Source organism: Mobula birostris, chromosome X (assembly GCF_030028105.1).
Source record: "Mobula birostris isolate sMobBir1 chromosome X, sMobBir1.hap1, whole genome shotgun sequence".
Lineage (NCBI taxonomy): Eukaryota > Metazoa > Chordata > Chondrichthyes > Myliobatiformes > Myliobatidae > Mobula > Mobula birostris.
Window position 1 is genome coordinate 52,627,179 of NC_092402.1, and position 22,413 is coordinate 52,649,591.

At 49.2% G+C, this 22,413-nt stretch overlaps 1 protein-coding gene across 1 annotated transcript in view; it reads left to right on the forward strand.

Annotated features, from left to right (window-relative positions):
• Positions 1-22,413, forward strand: part of LOC140191513 (rap guanine nucleotide exchange factor 3-like) — a 188,236-nt gene that overhangs the window by 3,712 nt on the left and 162,111 nt on the right. The window contains exons 2-11 of the mRNA XM_072248964.1: positions 8,632-8,682; positions 8,926-9,032; positions 11,009-11,133; positions 14,037-14,220; positions 15,139-15,223; positions 15,493-15,553; positions 16,198-16,274; positions 17,255-17,401; positions 18,094-18,206; positions 18,454-18,542. Coding sequence (XP_072105065.1) covers positions 8,632-8,682; positions 8,926-9,032; positions 11,009-11,133; positions 14,037-14,220; positions 15,139-15,223; positions 15,493-15,553; positions 16,198-16,274; positions 17,255-17,401; positions 18,094-18,206; positions 18,454-18,542 — 1,039 coding nt within the window. The remainder of the gene's footprint in view (positions 1-8,631; positions 8,683-8,925; positions 9,033-11,008; positions 11,134-14,036; positions 14,221-15,138; positions 15,224-15,492; positions 15,554-16,197; positions 16,275-17,254; positions 17,402-18,093; positions 18,207-18,453; positions 18,543-22,413) is intronic.

The following is a 22,413-nucleotide window of genomic DNA, read 5'->3' on the forward strand; positions in this document are numbered from 1 at the left end:
ACAAGAGGTCCAGGTACAATCTCAGGAAAGCCATCTCACAGGTGAAGTTGTAATTCAGGACTAAACTTGAATCAACAAAGGGTGCTCGACAGTTGTGGCAGGGCTTGAATACTATCACCTCTCATAAAGTTAAATCAAGTGACATAGGAGACAGCAGGGCTTTGCTTCCAGATGAGCTCAATGCCTTCTCTGCTCAAAACGTAGAGGTACCATCACAAATTCCTACACCCCCTGATGATTCTGTGATTTCAGTCCCTGAGGCTGATGTGTGATCATTTTTCAGGAGGGTGAACCATTAAAAGCATCCGGCACAGATGGGTTACCTGACCAGGTACTAAAGACCTGTTCTGGTCAACTGTTCACCGATATCTTTAACCTCACGCTTCAGCAGACTGAGGTACCCACCTGCTTCAAGCAGACTTCATTTGTACTGGTGCCTAAGAGGAACTTGGTGACCTGCCTCAATTCCTATGGCCCAGTAGCACCTACATCCACAGTGATGAAGTGTTTTGAGAGGGTGGTGATGAAACATATCAACTCCTGCCTGAGAAGCGACTTGGATCTACTCCAATTTGCCTACCGGAGCAACAGGTCCACAGCAGATGCCATCTCATTGGCTCCTCACTCAACCCTGGAACATCTGGATAGCAAAGATGCATACATCAGGATGCTCTCCATTGACTACAGCATAGAATTCAATACCATCACCTCCTCAAAACTGATCAGTAAGCTTCAAGTCCTTGTCCTCAATACCTCTTTGTGCAACTGGATCCTCGATTTCCTCACTTGCAGACCCCAGTCAGTTCAGATTGGCAACAACATCTCCTCCACAATCTCCATCAGCACAGGTGCACCACAAGGCTATGTGGTTCGCCCTCTTCTCTACTTGCTTTACACTTACGACTGTGTGGCTAAACACAGCTCCAATGCCATATTTAAGTTTGCTGACCACACCATTGTTGTTGCCTCAATCAGAGGTGGTGATGAATCAGCATATAGGAGGGAGACCGAAAATCCGGCTGAGTGGTACCACAACAATAACCTCTCTCTCAATGTCAGCAAAACCAAGGAGCTGATTATTGACTTCAGGAGGAGGAAACCGGAGGTCTATGAGCCAGTCCTCACTGGGGGATTAGAGGTGGAAGGGTCAGCAGCTTTAAATTCCTCAGTGTTATCATTTCAAAGAACCCATCCTGTGTAATTACAAAGAAAACATGGCAACACCTCTACTTCCTTAGAAGTTTGTGAAGATACGGCATGACATCTAAGACTTTGACAAACTTCTGTAGATGTACATTGACTGGTTGCATTACAGGCTAGTATGGAAACACCAATGCCCTTGAATTAAAAATCTGACAACAAGTAGTGGATACAGCCCAGTCCATCATGGGTAAAGCCCTCCCCACCATTGAGCACATCTACACAGAGCATTGTCACAGGAATGTAATATCCATCATCAGGGATTCCCACCACCCAGACCATGCTCTCTTCTCACTTCTGCCATCTGGAAGAAGGTACAGGAGCCTCAGGACTCACACCACCAGGTTCAGGAACAGTTACTACCCCTCAACCATCAGGCTCTTGAACCAAAGGGGATAACCTCACTCAACTTCAGTCACCCCATCACTGAAATGTTTCTATAACCAATGAACTCACTTTCAAGGACTCTTCATCTTGTTCTCGATATTTATTGCTTATTTATTTACTATTATTATTTCTTTTTTTCTTCTTTTGTATCTGCACAGTTTGTTGTCTTTTGCACATTTGTTTGTCCATCCTGTTGGGTGCAGTTTTTCATTGATTCTATTGTGTTTCTTGGACTTACTGTAAATGCTCACAAGAAAATGAATCTGAGGGTTGTATATGGTGAGATATGTGTACTTTGGTAATAAATTTACTTTGAACTTTGAGAAGAGAGAATGTCTGAGATGATTTCCTGCTTTACTGAGCAGCAAGAAGTGTAGACAGAGTCCATGGAGGAGGGGCTGGTTTCCGTGATGTATTGAGCTGTGTCCACAACTCTGCGATCACGGGCAGAGCAGTTGCTGTACCAAGCCATGTTGTATCCAGACAGAATGCTTTCTATAGTGCATCTGTAAAAATTGGTAAGGATCAATGGGGATATGCTGAATTTCTTTAGTCTCCTGAGGAAGTAGAGGTAGGTGTTGGTGATCCTTTTTGGCTGTGATAGTAATCTAGTTGGACCAGGACCGTCTATTGGTGATGCTCACTCCTAGAAACTTGAAGCTCTCAACTCTCTCAACCTCAGCACTGTTGATGTAGACAGGAGAATGTGCGCCACCCCACTCCTCTCTTCCTGAAGTCAATGACCAGCTCTTTTGCTTTGTTGACATTGAGGAGGAGGAGAGAGAGATAGAGGGAGATGGAGATGAGAGAGAGAGGAGAGGGAGACAGGCAAAGGTGAAGAGCAGAGAGGGAGAGAGAGGGTCATAGGAAGATAGGAGGGAGCAGAGAAAAGTACAAGAGAGAGATGGAGAGATAGGTAGAGAGAGAATGGCAGAAGCAGAGGTAAAAAAATAGAGACTAAAGGACTGAGAGAGAAAGACAGAGAGAGGAAGGGAGAAAGGAACAGAGAGACAGTGTGTGAGAGAGAGGGAGAGGGGAGGGAGGGAGAAAGGAACAGAGAGTAAAACAGGCAGTGACAGAGACAGAGAGGGGGAGGGAGAAAGGAACAGAGCGAGGGAGAGAGAAAGAGGTTGATAAAGATGGAGAGAGAGGGAGGCAAAGGGGTGAAAGAGACAGAGAAGAAGAAAAGAATGAGAGAGAGAATGAAAGAGGCAGAGAGAGCAGGAGAGAAGGAGGAGACAAGACAGAGAGAGAGAGAGAGAGAAGCAGAGAGGCAGGGGGAAGGGATGCCTCCGTTTTGTTCTATGGTGGAGACCCACAGTCTGAGAGATGGGGTCTTCTTGATGGAAGGTGGAGTAGAGGGGGTTCAGGTGACAGGTGGACGAGGGGAGGGAGGTGAGTGAGTGAGAGTCCAACATTCATGGGTCAAATCCGGGATTCCCTCACTACCCCCTCCCTCTCTCCCTCCCCTCCCCTTTCTCTCCACTTTCACTCTCTCCCATTATCTCTTCCCTGTTCCCCCCCACTCTCTCTGTTTGTCTCTCTCTCCCCCTCTCTCCTTCCCACCCTCCCCCTCTCTCTACCCCTTTTCACTCTCTCCCATTGCCTCTTCCCTGTACCCCTTCTCTCTCTCTCTCTCTCTCTCTCTCTCTCTCACACACACACACACACACACACACACACACACACACACACACACACACACGGGCGCGCGCTCCTTCCCCGCCCTCCTTCAAGGAACTCTCCAAATATTTACTCAGCCGGGACACACAAGGTGAAGCCTGTCCTGCCGTGTCACCTCAGCTGGAGGGGAGAGGGCAATGAAAGAGCTGTCGAACTAGGAGACCAGGAATCAGCGAGGGACGAAGCCCCAGACGTGAGTGATGGGAAAGACGTTCCCAGCGGAATGACAGGAGTTTCCCGGACGTCCTGGAACTGGGAGCCGAGAAAGAGAGAGAGAGAAGGAGAGAGAAGCTACCGGCAGGAAACCAGGAGCATCATGTGAAGGATCCAGGGAGAAATGGAGATTCCCTGGGCTCAGAAGTACAGTCTCCAAACCCCGAGGGGCTCCATTGCCACTGTTCAAGGAATACGATGGGTAGATGGTTGATTGATCACAGCAGGCAAACCTGCATCTCTCCTCTCTTTCTTTTTCACACTATCTGTCCCTCAGTCCCTCACTGTCTCACTCATCTTTTGCCCACTATTATTCTCTTTCCCTCACCCTTACCCTCTCTCTCTCCCCCGTCTCTCCCCCTCTTTCTTCCCCTCTCTCTCCCTCTCATTCCTCATTCTCTACCCCTTCTCCCCTTCTCTCTGCCCCTCTCACCTCCTCTATCTCCCACTCTCTATTCCCATTTCACTCCCTCTCTGACCCCTATATCCCCCTCTCTATACCTCTCTCTCTATCCCCTCCCTATTTTTGCCTCTCTCCCTCTCCCCATGTCACCCCCTCTCTTCATCTCTCTCCCACCCCTCTACCCCCTTTCTCTTCCCTCTCTCTCTAATCCCAATTCTTCCCCTCTTTCCCCACCCTCTTCCTCACCCTCTTTCCCCACCCTCTTCCCCCTCTCTTTCTCCTCTTTACCCCCTTCTTTTAACCCCCTCTCTTTAGCCCCCTCTCTTTATCTCTTTCTTTACTCCTCTCTTCCTCTTTCCCCCTTTCTTTTCCTTCTCTCTTCCCCCTCTCTTTACCCCCTCTCTTCTCCCACAGCTCAGTGCTCCCTCCCTACTGCTTCCTCTGCAGTTTGTGGACGATACAAAGACAGTTGGCGGGGCAGGTAGTGTAGAGGAAGCAGCGAGTCTGCAGAAGAACTTAGATTGGGAGAATGGGTAAAGAAGTGGCAGATGGAATACAGTACAGGGAAGTGTGTGGTCATGCACTTTGGTAGAAGGAATATTTTCTAACGGGGGAGTGAATTCAGAAATCAGAGGTGCAAGGGGACTTGGGAGCCCTCCTGCAAGATTCCCTAAGGGTTAACTTGCAGGTGAAGGCAATGGTAAGGAAAGCAAATGCAATGTTAGCATTCATTTCCAGAGGATTAGAATATAAAAACAAGGATGTAATGCTGAGGCTTTTTAAGGCATTGGTCGGACTGCATTTGGAGTATTTGGAGTACCTCTTAAAATTATGCCCCCTTCATATCAGCCATTTCTACCCTGGGATAAAGTCTCAGGCTATCCACTCTATCTATGCCTCTTATCATCTTGTGCATCTCTATCACATCACCTCTCATCCTCATTTGCTCCAAAGAGAAAAGCCATAACTTGCTCAACCTTTCCTCACAAGTCGTGCTCTCTAATCCAGCATCCTTGTAAGTCTCCTCTGTACCCTCTCGAGAGTTTCCACATCCTTCCTGTAATGTGGTGACCAGAACTGAATACAATATTCCAAGTGTGATCTAACTACGGTTTTATGGAGCTGCAACATCGTGGCTCTTGAACTCAATCCCCAACTAATGAAGGCCACACACCATACGCGATCTGAACAACCCTTCAAGTACTCAAACAGGGGCAGCAGTGGAGATTATTGTCACCTGCACAAGTCGCAGTGTGCACAGGTGCAATGAAAAACTTGCAGCAGCATCACAGGCACAGAGTATCAGAATCAACATTCACAAGAAAAGCACTTTAAAATCTGCGTAATTTTACCAGAACGAACACAATTCGAGCACAAACAAAGTCCAGTGTCGTGTAAACTGGTCACAGTGTTGCTGTACGCAGGTGGTGATTAGGATACGGCTGGTTGGTTCAAGAACTGAATGGTTGAAGAAAAGTAGCTGTTCCTGAATCAGGAGGTGTTGGACTTCAGCCTTCTGTACTTCAATGATTTGTGCTGGCATGCCCCAGGTGGTGGGAATCTTTAATGAACAATGTGGTAGGGAGGGCTGTGTTCATGAAGTATTGATGCTGGGAATGTGTGATGGGACAATGTGGAGGAAGATTCACTCTGTGTCTGACCCCGGGAGTGTGTGATGGGACAGTGTGGAGGGAGATTCACTCTCTGTTTGACCCCGGGAGTGTGTGATGGGATGTTGCGGAGGGAGATTCACTCTGTGTCTGACACCGGGAGTGGTGATGGGATGGTGTGGAGGGAGATTCACTCTGTGTCTGACCCCGGGAGTGTGTGATGGGACGGTGTGGAGGGAGATTCACTCTGTGTCTGACACCGGGAGTGTGTGATGGGACGGTGTGGAGGGAGATTCACTCCATGTCTGACCCTGGGAGTGTATGATGGGATGTTGCGGAGGGAGATTCACTCTGTGTCTGACCCCGGGAGTGTGTGATGGGACAGTGTGGAGGGAGATTCACTCTCTGTTTGACCCCGGGAGTGTGTGATGGGATGTTGCGGAGGGAGATTCACTCTGTGTCTGACACCGGGAGTGGTGATGGGACAGTGTGGAGGGAGATTCACTCTGTGTCTGACACCGGGAGTGTGTGATGGGATGGTGTGGAGGGAGATTCACTCTGTGTCTGACCCTGGGAGTGTATGATGGGATGTTGCGGAGGGAGATTCACTCTGTGTCTGACCCCGGGAGTGTGTGATGGGATGGTGTGGAGGGAGATTCACTCTGTGTCTGACCCTGGGAGTGTGTGATGGGATGTTGCGGAGGGAGATTCACTCTGTGTCTGACACCGGGAGTGTGTGATGGGATGTTGCGGAGGGAGATTCACTCTGTCTCTGACCCTGGGAGTGTGTGATGGGGCAGTGTTGAGGGAGATTCACTCTGTGTCTGACCCCAGGAGTATGTGATGGGACGGTGTGGAAGGAGATTCACTCTTGTGTCTGACCCTGGGAGTGTGTGATGGGACTGTGTGGAGGGAGATTCACTCTGTGTCTGACCCCGGGAGTGTGTGATGGGATGGTGTGGAGGGAGATTCACTCTGTGTCTGACCCCGGGAGTGTGTGATGGGATGTTGCGGAGGGAGATTCACTCTGTGTCTGACACCGGGAGTGTGTGATGGGATGTTGCGGAGGGAGATTCACTCTGTGTCTGACCCTGGGAGTGTATGCAGAGTCCTGATCTACCTCTTTGCATTCTAATCTTTCTGTCATAACTTCTTTCAACTTCACTTACCCGATTATTGAAATGTTTCCACAACTTATGGACTCGTGTTCAAGAACTCTTCATTTCACGTTCTCGATGCTTATTGCTTATTTTTGTTTGTTATTGCATGGCTTGTTTTATTTTGCACATTGGTGCAGTCTTTCATTGAATTTATTGTTGTTGTTTTTCTACTGTGGATTTGTTGAGGATGCCCGCAAGAAAGAGAATCTCAGGGTGTATATGGTGATATGATAAATTTTCTTTGAAATTTGAACTTTGATGCATGCAAATGTCTCTGAACTCCCGCATAATACCATAAGACTGAGCTAGTGTCTTGAGAGATTATCTTTGTAGACTAGTACCTGTCTGGACTTGATGAGACCAATGTGTGTGTCTGTATCAAGGCTATTGTTGGCCAGTGTATCGTATTATACTGAGACATGCATGAGCCAGTTTTCACCAGAGGATCTCCTGTTTATTCACCAGATGGTTTTGATTAAGATTTGGCTCAGTGCCTCTGTCACTGGGAACTGATGAGGATGTTGTTCCTCTGGATTCTTCAGACATCTCAGGTTGTAATCACTGGGTGAGGGTAGGCAAGTCACCTTGGAAAGCATCATACCCTCCTGCTTTTTTCCCTCTCCCTCTCCGTTTCCATCTCTCTCTCCCTCTCTCTCTCTTAAATCTCCCCTCTTATTTTGTATTTGTGCTCTCTAGCTTTGGATTCCCCAATCCTGAGGAAAAGGCAATGACCATCCACTTTATTCATGCCCCTCAACCTTTATAAACACCTCTGAGTTCACCTCTCATTCTCCTGCACTCCAAGGAATAAAGATCTAGCCTGGCCAACCTCTCCCGATAACTCGGGTCCAGTACATCTGTTCCGCACCCTAAATGCCTTTCCTAAAATAGGATGACCAGACTGTTCCCAACACTCCAAGTGTGGCCTCACCAACTACTTACACGACTACAACCTGACGTCCTTATTCCTAAACTCAATGCCTTGACTGATGAAGGCCAGCATGCTAAAACACCTTCTTCACCTCTCTGTCTACTTCCACGGCCACTTTCAGTGAGCTGTGTATTTGTACTCCAAAGTCCCTCTGTTCCACAACACTCATCAGTGCCCTGCCATTTACTGTATATGTCTGAATGTCCAAAATCCATCATCTCACTCTTAGCCAAGTTGAAGTCCTTTTGCCATTCTTCAGCCCATCTCCCGAAATGACCAAGACCACATTGTAACCTGTTTCACTATCAACAAAACCCCTCATTTGGTATTGTCAATCAGCAAACTTGCTATTCCTGCCATGTACATTCATATCCAGATTCCCAATACTGACCCCTGGGACACCCAACTAGTCACAGGAGTGTGTGAGTGTGTTGTGTGTCTGAGTCAGTGTTTATATGTTTACATCTGTGTTTATGCATGTGTGTGTGTGTGTGTGTGTGTGTGTGTGTGTATGTGTTTATGCATGTGTGTGTGTGTGTGTGTGTGTGTGCGCGCACCTATCTGTGTGTGTGTGTATGTGTGTGTGTGTTTGCCTGACGCAGCTCCCAGACCGGTTTTGTCAGTGACGTCGAGAAGTTTATTGATATCAGCCACAAATGGTACAACCTTGCCTGGAGGCTGGGACTCACAGGAAGGTCAGGTTTCTGGGGCGGGAATGGTTGATTGGAGAACAGAGAAAAGGCAGTCATTCTCCCACTCCCCCCGATGGAATGTCTGATAATGTACACAGCAGTGGGGGAGGGGGGAGAAGAGGGAATATGTAGAGTCTGGAGATCACCAAACTCCCAGAGTCTGAGATGAGTCAGTGCTGAGGGAAAAACCATCCCCCTCCTCCTTTTCTCGCCCCCTCTCTCCACCCCTCTGCCCCCTCTCACTCCCCCTCCTCTTTCCTCTGCCCCCTCTCTCCCCCTCATTCAACTTCTCTCTCTCCCCCTGTCCCCTCTCACACACAAACCAAGTAACCACCTCCCTCTCCTCTTCCAGAGTCCATTCCTAGAGCATCCCCTGCCACAAGACCATGGATCGATGCAGGAGGTGAGTGTGTGGGGTCAGGAATCGGGAACAACTCCCTGCTTGTCTGGAAGGTAGGAGGATGGGGAGCTGAGGCTTAACTGGGAAGGGGAGCTGTGTGCAGGTACCCCCGGGAATGGGAATGGACTCCCAGAAGCACCCAGGAATGGGGAGGTTGTCCCGGATATGCCCCGGATTGGGAGGATGTCCTGGATATCCGCAGGAATGGGGAAGGTGGTTCATCTCTCTTTTCCCCTCTCCCCACAGGACGTGAGGGGGAAGGTGACCCAGGCTGGTCTCCTGCTCCAAGCCTATCTCCTGTCAGCGAACCCAGAGCTGATGCGCGACCGGAGACTGCACCTCAGATCCCTGCGGTAGGTGGGGTTTGTGTGGGATGTGGGGAGGGGCTGGGGTTGTAGAGCGGGTAAAGTCGATGGGGCTTCAGGGATCAGGGTGAGTGCAGGTGGATGGCGAGGGATTGGGTCAGTCAGGGAGGGGTTGAGGGTGAGGGGATCAGGAGTGGCAGGGGAGGGCTCAGAGGTTGAAGGGGTGAAGAGTCTCTGGGAGAGGTGGGGAGGAGTCACAGAGACAGTGCGATAGAGATTCCACCAGACCCATCCCTGGGACAGAGGAGGTTGCCCTGTGGGGAGAGATCAAGCAGGCTGGGTCCTGAACTCTCTGGGGTTTGGGAGAATGAGAGGAGATCTCATTGGAGGGGAGAGGGACAGGGAAAAAGTTTCTTTTTACAACCATGCGTTCCAGTCTGGGAATGAGGGGACAGAGTTTCTACACCAGAGAGGAGAGTAAGATGAATGTTTGGAACTATCTACACCCCCCCCCACCCCCGGGGGCTCGATGAGGGTAAATTAGGGACAGAGGAAACAGAGGTAGGTGGAGTCAGAGTGGGGAGAGTGACACTGAGTGGGGGGTTGTGTTGGGGAGATCAGTCGGGATGGAGAGGTGTAGGGAGGGAGTTCCAGAGCTCAGGGACCTGGGCAGCTGAAGGTTTGGAATTGGCTTATTATTGTCATGATTTGAAAAGCTTGTTTTACACACTGTTCACACAGATCAGATCATTACACAGTGCGTTGGCACATTTTTAGCACAAGGAGTACAGATTTTAAAGATACCTTTGTCCCAGTACTTATTTTCTAATTCCTGCACAGATTAAGTATTTTTAATAGGGCAATTTTTTTTAGCATTTTATTTGATTTAAATTCTTGTACAAAGCTCCCCAATATCTCTCAATACATTAACACAAGCCCATTATCTTAATGGATACGCTGAAAGAAATAGACTTTTATCGCCACCATTTAAGTTCAACAAAATGTTTGATTTAATGTTTGTGTAAATTTTGAAAAAATGTTGACTGACCTGATTAGTTCTTTGTGTGTTATGAAAGTAGAATTTAATGCTAAAACTAAATTTGTTAGTCTCTTGCTAATAACACTGTTAATATTTGAACAGTTTTCCACCTTTTATCATGAGGCATTGACAGGGCTCTAAAATGCAATCCTATTTCATGTAACGTGCTTCAGTTTATGAGCAAGGATACATATCCAAAGGCTTTGATGAGGTTTTCCATCTATTTATATTTTGACTGCTTTAGTTTGTGCTTCCTTTCCCAACCCCCTCACTCCCCAATGCTTTCAGCTGGCTACTAAGATGTAGCAAACATACTGTATCTAGTTTTTAAAGGAGGTCATATAACAACGCACGTGTAATTTTTTACGTGACTCCCTGCTCCACTTGTTCCTCCCCACTAATCTCCCATCTAGCACTTCCTGCATATTATGAGACAAGTGCTACCCCTGCCCGTTCACCTCCTCCTTCACCCCAAATAGTCTTTTCAGATAAGTTGACACTACACCTGCGAGTCCGTCAGGGTTATCTACTGTATCTGGAGCTTCCTGGCAGACTCCTCTACATTGGCGAAATCAGACGTAGCTTTGTCTAGCACCTTTGCTCTGCCTGCCACAACACGCTGGGTTTCCCAGTGGCCACTATTTCAGTTTGACTTCCTATTTCCATTTTAACATCTATGGCCTCCTCTACTGCCACAATGAGGCCAAATGCAGTGGAGGAGCAACACCTCATATTCTGTCTGGTTAGTCTCCAATCTGCCAGCATCAACACCAATTTCTCTAACTTCCAGTAATTTGTCCTCCTCCAACTTCTCTCTTTTCCCTTTCCCCATTCTGACTCTCATCTCACCCCATATCTTCTCCTCAACTGCCCATCACCTCTCTCTGTTGCTCCTGCTCCCATGGGTCCACTGTCTTCTCCTATCAGATTCCTTCTTCTTCAGAAAGAGAGATATGTAGCGACTGATGTTCCTGTCTCTCACCAGCAGACAGTGTTGTTCGGGACGGGAGATGGTTGACAGTTTACTACAGAACAACCCCCTGGTGCACTGCAGGACCCAGGCAGCTGGTGTGTGGCAACTGCTCATGGAGGAAGGGTTGCTGCAGTCCGGTGAGCTTTACATTATGTCATCATCTTCTTCCACAGTGAGACGCTCCCTCCTCACCGCCCCTCCCACAGCATGATGCTCCCTCCTCACCACCCCTCCCACAACGTGACACTCCCTCCTCACCACCCCTCCCACAACGTGACACTCCCTCCTCACCACCCCTCCCACAACGTGACACTCCCTCCTCACCGCCCCTCCCACAGCATGATGCTCCCTCCTCACCACCCCTCCCACAGCGTGACGCTCCCTCCTCACCGCCCCTCCCACAGCATGATGCTCCCTCCTCACCACCCCTCCCACAACGTGACACTCCCTCCTCACCGCCCCTCCCACAGCATGATGCTCCCTCCTCACCACCCCTCCCTCAGCATGACACTCCCTCCTCACCGCCCCTCCCACAGCATGATGCTCCCTCCTCACCACCCCTCCAACAGCGTGACGCTCCCTCCTCACCGCCCCTCCCACAACGTGACGCTCCCTCCTCACCACCCCTCCCACAACGTGACGCTCCCTCCTCACCGCCCCTCCCTCAGCACAACCATGTGACTCTTACACACCTGCATCGTATTTACCCCTACCACCAACCTTGACGGCATCATCCTGTGTAAAACTACTTGCTCCGCCCAGCTCCTCTGATTTTAAGTGCATAGTCATAGTCATACTTTATTAATCCCAGGGGAAATTGGTTTTCATTACAGTTGCTCCATAAATAATAAATAGCAATAGAACCATAAATAGTTAAATAGTAATATGTAAATTATGCCAGGAAATTATGAAATACTATTAAACATTTCGACGCTGTGAAAGAGATACCAGCTCCCTATTCAATCTATGCCTCTCATAATATTCTAAACCACTCTCCGGTCTCCTCTATCAGTCTCCGTCGCTCCACAGAAAACAACCCAGGTTTGTCCAGCCTCTCCTTATAGCTCACGCCCTCTCATCCAGGCAGCATCCTGGTGAACCTATTCTGCACCCTCTCCAAAGCTCCCACACTCTCCCTGTAATGGGGCAACCAGAAATGAATCTAATTCGGACCAGATGCGGCCCGAACAGTTTTATAAAGCTGCAACATAACTTGCTGACTCTTGAACTCAGTGTCCCAACTGATAAAGGCAGACATGTTGCATGTGTGTTCTTAACGGCCCTGTCAGCCTTCATTCTGTAATACTATCAGGGGCCACAGGCTACTTCACTCCAGGGGGAACAGACCCAGTCTCACCCCGTGACCGGTACACTCCATCCCAAGCAAGGTCCTGGTGAGTCTCCTCTGCAGCCTCTCTGGGTTTGTCACATTCTCCCTGTGGTGTGGCGACCAGAACTGTGCACAGTCTTCCAGCTGTGCTCTGACCCAAGATCTGTAAAGTGGGAATGTGGCCTCCCTATTCTTATAGTCTGTGTCCCCCATACTTTACTTTCCTTCCCAACGCCCCTCTGTTCCTCACCACCTTGAGTATAGGAGTTAGGACGTCATGTCACCACTGTACAGCACAACGCTGACACCACACTGGACTATTATGTCCTGGTCTGGTCGGCCATCTATCACAGGGGTCCCCAACCTTTTTTGCACCATGCACCGGTTTAATATTGACAATATTCCAATATTCTTGCAGACCAGCCGACCGGGGGGGGGGGGGGGGGTGGTTGTACAAGTAGGGTTAAACTCACCTCAACATGTCTTTTACAGTTAGGGTTGCCAACTTTCTCACTCCTAAGTAAGGGACAAAAGTAGCAGTCAAATCCCGGGACACTTTACCCGGGGAAAGACTACCATGACCATGAAGTGTTGCACAGGCACCTGTGTGCACATGCGTGTACGTGCTGATTTTTTCCCCATGAATCTGTTTTGCCTTCATCTTCCCGACTACACTGTATGTACATTATTTCTACTTTATATAGGCTGTGTATTTATCATATCATTCCTGCTTTTACTATATGTTAGTGTTATTTATTTTCGGTTTTATGTGTTATTTGATATGATTTGTTAGGTTATTTTTGGGGGCTGGGAACACTCATAAATTTTTCCCATATAAATTAATGGTAATTGCTTCTTCGCTTCACCCCATCTCAGCACGAAAGGTTTCATAGGAATGCTCTACCTTAGCGGGGGAAATACGGGACAAGGGTGGTCCTGTATGGGACAAACCAATTTAGCCCAATATATGGGATGTCCCGGCTAATACAGGACAGTTGTCAACCCCATGTTCAAGTTCAACAGTGTGTGACAGGGAATGAGGAAAGGTGCAGCTGACTCGTATCGTACATGCTTTGCGGCCCAGTACCAGTCCACGGCCCGGTGGTTAGGGACCACTGATCTACAGAAAGCATGGGATTAAGCTGGAGAGGGTGTGGAAAAGTTGCCGGGACTGGAGAGCTTGAGTTATAAGGAGAGGCTGGATAGGCTTGGAGGGTGATAGAGGTTTATAAAACTATGAGGGGTGCAGATAAGGTCATAATCTTTCTTCTCCCCCCCCCTGCGCCCCCCCCCCCCCCCCCCCAGAAGGGGACTCTGAAACCAAAGGGCACAGGTTTAAAGTGAGAGGGAAGAGATATAGTAGAAACCTGAGCGGCAACCTTTCACACAGAGGGTGATCCGTATATGGAATGAACTGCCAGACAATACTTAGAAGCCACTTTGCAAATGGATAGAAAACATTTAGAGGGGTGTGGGCCAAATGTAGCCAGTTGGGATTGGCTTAGATGGGAATTTTGGTCAGCATGAAATGGTAGGACCCGTCTCCGTGCTGTGTGATGTCAGTAAAATTACCAATAACCGCACCTCATGCCACCCTTTCCTCCTCACCACCCCTCCAAGAGCACAGTGCTCCACCCTCATGACTGCTCTGTCCCTCAAAGCCTTCCCATTTTGGTTGCTGATCCAAACCTGCACCCTCCCATCCTGCAGTAAAATCGAGGGAGAGATTCCAGGACCGGGACAACCACTTCTACCAGTTCACACAGACCCCAGCGAGGACCCAGGAGGCTGCAGGGGATCGGGAGGAAGATGAAGAGGAGGAACTGAACGAGGCACTTTCACTCCTCACACTCCACGGGCAAGAGGCAGTCCTCACTGCCGCTCTCCGCACACCGTGAGTGATGACTATGTGATGGGACTGAGTGGAGGGAGCTTCACAGTATCTGACCCCAGGATTGTGTGACGGGTCACTCTGGACGGAGGTTCACTCTGTGTCTGACCCCAGGAGTGTGTGATGAGACGGTGTGGAGGGAGATTCACTCTGTGTCTGACCCTGGGAGTGTGTGATGAGACGGTGTGGAGGCAGATTCACTCTGTGTCTGACCCTGGGAGTGTGTGATGGGACAGGGTGGAGGGAGATTCACTCTGTGTCTGACCCTGGGAGTGTGTGATGAGACGGTGTGGAGGGAGATTCACTCTGTGTCTGACCCCAGGAGTGTGTGATGGGACAGTGTGGAGGGAGATTCACTCTGTGTCTGACCCCGGGAGTGTGTGATGGGACAGTGTGGAGGGAGATTCACTCTGTGTCTGACCCCAGGAGTGTGTGATGAGACGGTGTGGAGTGAGATTCACTCTGTGTCTGACCCTGGGAGTGTGTGATGGGACAGTGTGGGGGGAGCTTCACTCTGTGTCTGACCCCGGGAGTGTGTGATGGGACAGTGTGGAGGGAGATTTACTCTGTGTCTGACCCTGGGAGTGTGTGATGGGACAGTGTGGAGGGAGATTCACTCTGTGTCTGACCCTGGGAGTGTGTGATGGGACGGTGTGGAGGGAGATTTACTCTGTGTCTGACCCTGGGAGTGTGTGATGGGACAGTGTGGAGGGAGATTCACTCTGTGTCTGACCCTGGGAGTGTGTGATGGGACGGTGTGGAGGGAGATTCACTCTGTGTCTGACCCCGGCAGTGTGTGATGGGATGGCATGGTGTTTCAGAGATGAGGAATGAGAGGTGTGGATGCTGATGGTGTCGCTCCCTCCTTCTCTCCCCTTCCTTCTCTTCTCTTCCCTGACTTTCCCCTTGCTTCCGACACAGACCCTCGCAGAGGACAGCGGAAGATGTGGAAATGATTTTTGAGGAGCTGACTCACGTCAAGGCCGTCCTCCATCTTTCCCATACGGTGGGTTTTGTGTCATCAGGGGCTTACCCTGAGGGAGGGGTGGTGAGGAAAAGAGGGGAGCTGAGTAGAGATGTGGTGAGGGAGGATGGGGGAGGGAGAGGGAGGGAGGGAGGGGGAGAAAGGGAAGTAGGGGGTGATGCAGAAGGATGGGCATTGAGGACGGAAAGGCATGGGAGTGACAGCAATGAGGAGAGAGTGAGGAGCGGTAGTGATGGTCAAGGAGGAAGGTCGGGTGAGGAAGGTTCTAAACTTGGTCTCTCTGGCTTTAGGTGAGGCGACAGCTGGCGGCCGTGGTTCACTTTGAGAGCTATCAGACCTCCGGCACTGTGTGTGAGTTTTCATGTCTGCGCCGGCCCTTCAGTATCACTGACCTTCCCTCATCCCCAAACTCCCCTCCCCATCTACTGCCATTTCTGCCCCTCTTTCTCCTCCCTCTATCCTTTAACAACCTCTCTCCCTCCCTCTCTGCAACCTATCTCATTATCTCCTTTCCTTTTCATTGTTTCCTTCTGTCTCTCCCTCCACTTCTCTCTTGCCTTTTTTCTCTCTCCCTCCCTTTACTGTTGCCCCTCTCCAATCTTTCTCCTTCACTCTCTCTTTCACATCTCCCTCTCCTTTCCCTGCTTTCTCTCTCCTCCTCTCTTCCTCTGCCTCACTCTCTCCAATCCTCCCTTCCCTCTGTCTCTCCTCCTTCTGTCTGCTTCCGCTCTCCTCTCTCCCTCCTCCCCCTCCCTCCTCCTTCTGTCTTCCTCTCTCTCCCCTCCCCTCTCTTCCTCTTTCTTTCCCCTTCCCTTCCTCCCTCCTTCCCTCTCTCCCTGCCTTCTCTCTCCCTCCCTTCCTCTCTCCTCTCCCTCCCTTCCTCTCTCCTCTCCCTCCCTCTCTCCCCTCCTTCCCTCTGCTAACCTCCCTGCTCCCTCACCACATCCCAGGACCCAGCTCCAGAATAAATTAACCCTTTGCTTCCTGTCTCTTAGTGTTCAGCCAGGGGGAGATCGGGACTTCATGGTACATCATCTGGAGGGGATCTGTCAATGTGTACACCCACCACAAGGTAGGCCTTCTCAGGCCCTCCCCCCCAACCAATTGCTCAGGTCCAGTGACCAAAATCCTCTTCTCTATCTCCCCCACTCTCATTTCCTACCCCAAGCATCCATCTGTCCCTTCCTCAAATGTATGGAGTACCACAGTCTTCAGGGGTGAATTCCCCAAATAAGGAATTATCTCCTCATCTCCGTTTGAAAATTGGTAAATTGTTTTATTATTGAGGTGCAGTGAAAAACTTCGGTAAGCTTTCTTGGCCATTGCACCTGTGTGTTTGGACTGGGACAGGCTATTGGTAAAATAATTACTGTCACTGTTACTGTTACATCTTACTGGACATTAAGAACTTAAAGTACTGCATCAGCGAGTACCCCATCAGCGAGTCGCTCGTTGGCAGAAAAACTGAAGGAGCTGTACATGGCCGATTGTGTTGCTGCCTATGTCAGAGAGGTGTTGGACAAGCCTGTGTGCAGGTCCGAATGCTGCAAGTCCGATTGACTGGTTTATTGGCAGATAGCAGGGGAGCAAGAACTAGGCCTCAAGCCATGGTGTTGCCTGTTGACAGCTGCCCAGGAGAGAGGAGGGTGGCATGGTGTCCAAGCTGGAGTCGGTGCTGCCACCCAGTGTTCACTCGGCAGAAGACAAGCTGTATTGTGTTCAGCTCCTGCAACATTAGTGAACTGGAATTGAACTTTTTTTTTTGGTGTGACTGTGTTTATTTATATCTTATATGTGCTTGCTACCTGATATGTGCTATATGTGTCTTGTGCTGAGTGTGACTGTTGGTACCATGTTTTGCACCTGTATAAAATTAATGTATGGATGTATGGTTGAATGACAATAAAACTTGAACTTAACACACACACACCAGGGTTGAAGGGTCTGATTCCATGCCCTGTGACTCTGTGACTCTTAGGTATCACAGGCTGGCCCAGCTTTCATGGTGCTAATAGTTGTCCTCTCCCACCCCACCCTCCTCCCACTACCCAGGGTCTGGTAAGTTCCTTGGAGGAAGGTGATGGATTTGGAGAGCTGGCCCTTGTCAACAAAGCCCCGCGATCAGCCACCATTGTCCTCAGGGAGGACGGCTGCCAGTTGCTCCGGGTCGACAAGGAGGACTTCAACCGGATCCTGAGGGTAGGCAGGGTCACCAGTGTCTTCCACCCCTTTCTCCGGCCTACCCTCCATATCCTCCATTCAAACCCTCCATCCCACCATCAGTCTCTTCAGTCCCTACCTCCATCTCTCCATCCCTCCCTTCCCTCACCACCCACCACTCCCTCCCGTGCCTCCATCCCCTTCTCCACTCCAACTTCCATCCATCCCACCCCTCCCACCACCTTATCCCTCTATTTTTCCCTCCTGCAATCTCCCCCTCCCTCCCTCCATCTCCTCCATCCATTCCTCCCTCCATCCTCCCTCCCTCCCTCCATCTCCACCCTCCCTGCATCCCTCTATCCCCTCCCTGCCTTCTGCCATCTCCTCCCTCCCTTCAGGGAGGAAGGAGGGGTGGATTTGGGGAGGAAAGGAGGGGAAGGGATAGGGAGGGAGGGAGGAGGATGGGGAGGAACAGATGGGTGCAGATGGATTGAAAGGGAAGGATGGGTGGGGATGGAGGGGGATGGGAAGGAAGGGGGTGGGGATGGTGGGTCAGGGAGGGAAGGATGGAGGGGATGGGAATAGAAGGAGGGGTGGGGATGGAGGGGGATGGGGAGGAAAAGCTGGGTGTGGATGGAGGGGGATGGGGAGGGAAGGGGGCATGGGGATAGGGGATGGATGGTTTTAGGTTTAAGCCCTACTGATCCATGTTTCGTTCCCCCTCCCCACAGGATGTGGAGACAAACACGGTCCATCTGAAGGAGCACGGCCGTGATGTTCTGGTGCTGGAGAAAGTGTCCCGAGATCCCAGTGCCCGGAGCTCTCCGGCCTCCCAAACTCACACGTAATGTTGCTGTCTGTCCCAAGCTCTCACTCTTGCATGCGTGTGCGCACACACACTCACACACTCTCTCTCTCTCACACACACACACACACATACACACACACACACACACACACACTGATTTAACTCTGCCCCACCCCTCCCTTCCACCTCCTGCCCCTTCCCCTCCTCTGCTTCTCTTCCTCTTCCTGCCCACCACTCTTCCCTTGGTGCCCGATCCAGTGGTAATCTCTCTTCTGCCCCTCAGGTACACAGTGATGTACGGGACAGCTGAACGGATCCTGGAATATCTCCTGGACAACATGGTTCTGGATTCCGGATCCTCCGACCTCTCAGGTAGGGATGAGGGAAGCTCCCTCCACAGCACAAGGAACACAGAACTGTACAACACAGAAACAGGCCCTTCTGCCCACAATGTTGTGCCATACTAACAATTTACATGCCTAACTAAACCAATCTCTTCTGCCTGCACACTGTCCATATCTCTCGACTCTCTGCATATCATCTGGATTTTCCGGGAGATTGGGTAGTGGGCGCCTAAAGTTCTCTGATGAAGAGACAACACCTAAAAGTGCAAAGTTAATTTATTATCAAAATATGTATATGTTACCAGATATTAGTTTGAGTTTCATTTTCTTGCAGGTATTTGCAGGATAAGAGGAATACAGTAGAGTTTTACGAAAAACGATACATAAACAGGTTTTCAAAGACCATACAGTAGAGGTCCTGCGTACAAAGACCACTACAGTACAGGTCCTGCGGCCCATAATGATATGCCGCTCATTTAACCTGCTCCGAGATCAATCTAACTCTTGTCTCCCACATAGCCCTCCATTTTTCTATCATGCTAAATGTCCCAAACAAGAGAAAATGTGCATTTGATGGAAATCCGAGCAAGACACACACAAAATGCTGGAGGAACTCAGCAGGCCAGGCAGCTTCAATGGAAAAGGGTACAGGCAATCTTTCAGGCCGAGACCCTTCGACAGGACTCTTGAATATATCTGTTTGTACCACCACTCATAGACAGGGCGTTCCACACACCCACCACTCTCTGGAAAAATAAATACATGCCCTGCACATCTCCTTTGAACTTTCCCCCTCTCATCTTAAATGCATGCACTCTGGTATTAGACATTTCCAACCTGGAGAATAAGATACCAAATGTCTATCTATGCCTCTCATAATTTTATAAATTTCTGTCAGGTCTACCCCCTGCCTCCACAGCTCTGGAAAAAACAACCCAAATTTGTCCAACCTCTCTATATACAGTAGCTCATGCCCTCTAAACCAGGCAGCATCCTGGTGAGTCTCTTCTGCAGCCTCTCCAAAGCCTCAACACCCTTCCTGTAATGGGGCGACCAGAACTGAATGCAGTACTCCAAATGCTGTCAGGCTCCCAGTCTCCACCCAGCTACCAGGTGTCACCTGCCACTCATTTCCAACTCATCACCTGCAGCCTATTTAAACCCAGCTCTCATCCACTGTTCTTGTTCCGTCATATAAAAAAAACAGCCAGCCTCAACCAGTGGCTCCTATCCTTCAGTTACCTTGTTGAGTTAAGTAAGTTAAGTACTTGTTCTCTCTTGTTTTGTGATCCCTTTGAAGCTTGTTATTTTGCAGTTTATTATTGAAGTGACCCCTCACTGCTAAATCATCTCCACTATTCTGTGTTTGGGACAAACCTCCCCTACATTTCCTGACAGATGCAGCCTGACCAGAGTTTCCTAAACCTGCAACATAATTTCCTGACTATTGAACTCAGTGTCTCAGCTAATAAAATGAAACATGCGATGATAGCATGATAGCTTTCTTTACCAACCTATCAACTCGTATGGCCACTTTCAGGGAACTCTAGCTTTGCATTCCAAGATCCTATCCATTACAGCTATAACATATCTGAGTCTCCACTTTCAGGGAAACATGTACCTGTACTCCTATGTTCCTCTGTTCCCCAGTTCCCCAACAGTACCCAGGCCCCACTATTCACTGTGAGAGTGTTTGACTGTGAACATCCACCTTATCTGTGTCCCTCATGGTTTTATGGAACTCCATCAGGCCACCCCTCAGTCTCCTTCGCTCCAGGGAAATTAATCCCAGCCTGTCCAGCCTCTCCTTAAGACCACAAGACATAGGAACAGAATTAGTCCATTCGGGTCATCGAGTCTGTTTCACTATCCCTTTCAACTCCATTCTCCTGTCTTCTCTCTGTAACCTTTGAAGCCCCGATGAATCAAAAACCTATTAACCTCCACTTTAAATAGACCAATGACATATCCTTCACAGCCGCCTGTGGCAATGAATGCCACAGATTCACCACCCTCTGGCTGAAGAAATTCCTCCTCATTTGGCCAGATGGTCTGCATCCCAGAGTGCTTAAGGAAGTAGCCCAAGAAACAGTGGAATGCATTAGTGATAATTTTTCAAAACTCTTTAGTTTCTGGACTAGTTCCTGAGGATTGGAGGGTGGCTTTTTAAAAAAGCAGGGAGAGAGAAACCGGGGAATTATAGACTGGTAAGCCTGACATCGGTGGTGGGGAAAATGCTCGAGTCAGTTATCAAAGATGTGATAACAGCACATTTGGAAAGCTGTGAAATCATCGGACAAAGTCAGCATGGATTTGTGAAAGGAAAATCATGTCTGACGAATCTCATAGAATTTTTTGAGGATGTAACTAGTAGAGTGGATAGGGGAGAACCAGTGGATGTGGTATATTTGGATTTTCAAAAGGCTTTTGACAAGGTCCCACACAGGAGATTAGTGTGCAAACTTAAAGCACACGGTATTGGGGGTAAGGTATTGATGTGGATAGAGAATTGGTTAGCAGACAGGAAGCAAAGAGTGGGAATAAACGGGACCTTTTCAGAATGGCAGGCAGTGACTAGTGGGGTACCGCAAGGCTCAGTGCTGGGACCCCAGTTGTTTATAATATACATTAATGACTTAGACGAGGGAATTAAATGCAGCATCTCCAAGTTTGTGGATGATACGAAGCTGGGCGGCAGTGTTAGCCGTGAGGAGGGTGCTAAGAGGATGCAGGGTGACTTGTATGGGTTAGGTGAGTGGGCAAATTCATGGCAGATGCAATTTAATGTGGATAAATGTGAGGTTATCCACTTTGGTGGCAAGAACAGGAAAACAGATTATTATCTGAATGGTGGCCGATTAGGAAAAAGGGAGGTGCAACGAGACCTGGGTGTCATTATACACCAGTCATTGAAAGTGGGCATGCAGGTACAGCAGGCGGTGAAAAAGGTGAATGGTATGCTGGCATTCATAGCAAGAGGATTCGAGTACAGGAGCAGGGAGGTACTACTGCAGTTGTACAAGGCCTTGGTGAGACCACACCTAGAGTATTGTGTGCAGTTTTGGTCCCCTAATCTGAGGAAGGACATTCTTGCCATAGAGGGAGTACAAAGAAGGTTCACCAGATTGATTCCTGGGATGGAAGGACTTTCATATGATGAAAGACTGGATCGGCTAGGCTTTTACTCTCTGGAATTTAGAAGATTGAGGGGGGATCTTATTGAAACATATAAAATCCTAAAGGGATTGGACAGGCTAGATGCAGGAATATTGTTCCGGATGTTGGGGAAGTCCAGATCGAGGGGTCACAGTTTGGGGATAAAGGGGAAGCCTTTTAGGACCGAGATTTGGAAAAACTTCTTCACACAGAGAGTGGTGAATCTGTGGAATTCTCTGCCACAGGAAACAGTTGAGGCCAGTTCATTGACTATATTTAAGAGGGAGTTAGATATGGCCCTTGTGGCTAGGGGGATCAGGGGGTATGGAGGGAAGGCTGGTGCAGGGTTCTGAGTTGGATGATCAGCCATGATCATACTGAATGGCGGTGCCGGCTCGAAGGGCTGAATGGCCTACTTCTGCACCTATTTTCTATGTTTCTATTTCTGTTCTAAATGGACATCCCTCACTCTGAGGCTGTGCCCTCTGTTCCTAGACTCTCCCACTATTGGAAACATCCTCCTCAGATCCATGCTATCTAGGCCTGTCAATATGCAATAGGTTTTTGTATGAAATCCTCCTTCATTTTTCAGAACTCCAACAAGTACAGGCCCAGAACCAATTATACACTTCCTGACACTACATTCCACCTCCCACTTCTTTGCCCATTCTCCTAGTCTGTCCAAGTCCTTCTGCAGCCTCCCTTCTTCTTTTATTGCCCATAACCTTGGCCACAAATCCATC